Source organism: Octodon degus, unplaced genomic scaffold (assembly GCF_000260255.1).
Source record: "Octodon degus isolate 3935 unplaced genomic scaffold, OctDeg1.0 scaffold00003, whole genome shotgun sequence".
Lineage (NCBI taxonomy): Eukaryota > Metazoa > Chordata > Mammalia > Rodentia > Octodontidae > Octodon > Octodon degus.
In genome coordinates, this window is record NW_004524579.1 from 12,752,065 (window position 1) to 12,755,575 (window position 3,511).

The following is a 3,511-nucleotide window of genomic DNA, read 5'->3' on the forward strand; positions in this document are numbered from 1 at the left end:
GGAAATTAAAGCTACTTTTTCCTGAGTTCTTATGTATTAGCTCATTTAGTAGCCAGAATTAACTCCATAATGGAGACTGTGTATTTTATGAGAATGCTTGGCTGAAAAAAATCTGTTGGGGTGAGCAAAAAGAAGAAATCCGTCACAGAATTTGAAGCACAGGCAACATAAATACCTCCCCACCTGGGGTCTAGTCAACTGTAATGAAAGGGCCAGTTATCGCACAAATAACACTACCAGGGACCCTCTACAGTACGTGAGTGGCTACTGTTTTGGCTACATTATAACCTCTAGTGCAATTGTTAAAACCTAAAGCAAAGATGTACAGCTCAAAATCCAATACATTGGAGTTAATTTTGAAAAACCAAAATAAAGTTGGAGGAGTAAATAGGAAAATAGATAAAACATGATTGCCATGAGTTGAAACTGGATGTTAGATGGATACAGGCATTTAATTATAATATATTTATCCTTGTAAATGTTTAATAACCCCATACTAAAGTTTAGAAAAAATAATTATGCAGAAATTTAAAAAAGGGTCACTTGGTCTTTCTATGCCTGTCATTTTATATGACTTACTGGATTAAAAAGCTTTGAATTCTCCATGCAATAAAAAGCACAATTAGCAAGATGCACTAAGTAGCAAGTTTTGGACTACGTCCCATGGTCAAAATCAGCTGATTAAAATTCCTGGTCCCTGGAATCTTTCCTGGCAATTTTAAATGAGTGTGTCTGGAGTGGGATCTGGGTATCTGACTCCAGGGCCATTGATCCATGTTTGGAAGTTTTGGGAGCCCAGTTTTAAGGGGTCCACTGTATGGATTGTCACATGTAACCTGCTACTCTTATTCCCTATCTTTGGCTGAGTCACCTCCCGTGAGTAGCATGATGTAGTGTTTTATGTATGATTTTAATTACATCAACATATCATGAAACACTGCCTGATTCTCCCTAACTCCAACATTGTGTCTTTTGTAGAGTCTACTTTAGTTGCCTTAGTTTCAAAACAAATCTCACGGATGTTTTTCTCCAGGCAATTCATTTGAACCCCATGTTGCTACATCTTTTACCAAAAGTACAGGGCCAGCTTCACAGGGGAATGACCATGTAGCTACAAAGCTCTGCATACTCAGATGGGCCTCCTGTTGATTTACCACTCTCCTGTCACTCCACTAGAACTCTTAATGTTATCCTTCAACTTATGTTCTGTAAGTCACAGGCATGAATAGAGATGTGTCCAGTGTTCCAGAGTGCCATGTGCATTGCAGCTTTTGTGAGCATGAGATTCCACTGGACCCACCATGTGGCAGAGCTCAGTCACATCAGCACAAGGCAGACATTATCTGCCTGTATCTGAATCTGCCTGTATCCGAATACATAGTTTACTGAGAGCCCCAAGAAGTCTTTCTTTCTATCTGAAACAGTCTTGCTTCAAACAGAAGGCAATGGTATTCTAGAAATGTGAATTACTGAGGAACTCTATCCTATCGTTTCTTACTCATGTTATTTTTGTGTATTAGCCAACTACTAATGCTGAAAAGAACTGCATAGACGAAAAGGAAAACAGGGCAGTCTACAAGTTTTTCTTTAGTCTTTTTTTATGCAACAGTGAACTAGAGGTGGATAAGTAAGATGTACACATATCAAGAGATAAATAACAGCTAATCAAGTTTAGCACAATTTTTCTACTATTTTGGTAAAAATGAAACATGACATAGAGTATATCTACACAAAAAATACACTACAAATTGTGTAATTCTGGCAATTCCACATGAGTGGATGCTTTTATATCTGTACACTGAAACTGTACAATGATGAAATGTATTTACTAATTCAAAAAATTTTAAGTTTTTTCTCTGTAAAAAAACCTCACCATAGGGGCTGGGGAGATGGCTCAGTGGAATAAGCACTTCCCTGGCAAGTGCAAGGGCCTGAGTTCAATCCCTAGTTCTACCAGGAAAAAAAAAAACCTCACCATGAGAAGATGTACGAGAGACAATGAAAGAACATTTTAGTACTTTTAGTGGATATATGGTTTTTTTTTGTTGTTATTGTTGGCTTTCTTTTTGAGATGGGTAAGATTCCTACTGTATTGCCCAGGGTGGTCTTCTGATTGTGCTCCTCCCTAGTAGCTTGGATTTCAGGTACGTGCCAGCATATCCAGCTCTTTCCCTGTTCTGTACAAGAGGTTCACTTCTTCAATTTTGCCAAGTCCCACATACCTTGTAGTTGGCCATGCTTTTCATGGCTCTTTCCCTTGAGAATGATCTCCAGCCTTTCTTAACCCCATTCCTGACAGCCTTCTGAGGACTTCCACTGATTATCACTGGTCTAATGGGCACCACTGCTCTCCTGGTTCCTTTGCTATTTCACCTGTGGACTCTAGACTCGACCAAAACTAATTTGTGGGCTTCCTAAGCACTAACTGAAAGGGACTGGCTACAATGGAAGATGACTTGTTGATCCTCTTTCAACTTTGACTTGCCTTATAGAAGCAATCAAATCTTGGTTCTTTTGTTACTTCCTTGAATTATTGCATTTTTGTAAATGTTTGAACTGTAATAACCTAAATAGTTAAAAGGGTTAAAATAGCTCTCAAATTAGGAAAAGTCTGACATAGTCATATCATTGTTGAAAATATTCAAAAATGTTTAAATGACCAGGGAAAATTAAAAGTGGTTGTGGAATGAAAATAAAAGGTATTTTTAACATCCCATTAGAAGTGAACCAGTATAACTGATATACTGGCATATTTTAAAGGAACTGAATATGCTATTAACATGAAGCTGTGTTTATGCTCCCAAAGACTTTTAAGCACAAATGTTTCAAAACTTGGAACTATTACAGAAATGAGGAAGCAACCAACTAGTGTTGGTTTTCTTGTTTTGTTTTTACAGGGTTAGAAAAAAGTATAGCTGAAGTACATATCTCCTTAAAAATAACTTTTGGCAAATGTGTGAACATCACAACACAAAACTGAAAACAACAGAAATTTACATGAAACTGATGAGGAAGTTTATAGAAAACTAATTAACAATGACATATTTTCCTGATAAAGACTATACAATTATATACTCAAAAGTTTTCATGAAATATTACAATCCATGAAGTTAGGGCATTAACATTACTTAACAACAAAAATAAACTGATTTGAGGATGATCAGTATGAAAATATTCTGATGTAGTGATGTCCAAAAACTTTCTGCGACGGAAACATTCTTCATCTCTGTACTGTCCAACGTGGAATCTACTAGCCATGTGAATTCTTGAAATGTAAAGGCAACTGAGGACAAGAAGTTTTCATGTACTTAAATAGCCACATGTGACTAGGGGCTACTTATTCAACTTACCCAATGTTTCTTCAGTCAAAAGCTAGTGTTTCTTTTTGGAGACTTCTCCAATTATTGCTAAGGGACTACAAGTTAGGTGTGCAAAGAAAACAAAGCTCTTAATTGATTTCTCTGTCCACTTAAGATCTAAAATTCTATACAGCTTTTTGAGGCAGAGACTC

At 36.9% G+C, this 3,511-nt stretch overlaps 1 protein-coding gene across 1 annotated transcript in view; it reads right to left on the reverse strand.

The window, feature by feature from the left end:
- Positions 1-3,075: 3,075 nt before the first annotated feature.
- Positions 3,076-3,511, reverse strand: part of Tpgs2 (tubulin polyglutamylase complex subunit 2) — a 38,547-nt gene continuing 38,111 nt past the window's right edge. Inside the window, exon 8 of the mRNA XM_004623712.3 lies at positions 3,076-3,283. Within this exon, the coding sequence (XP_004623769.1) occupies positions 3,076-3,283 (208 nt within the window). The remainder of the gene's footprint in view (positions 3,284-3,511) is intronic.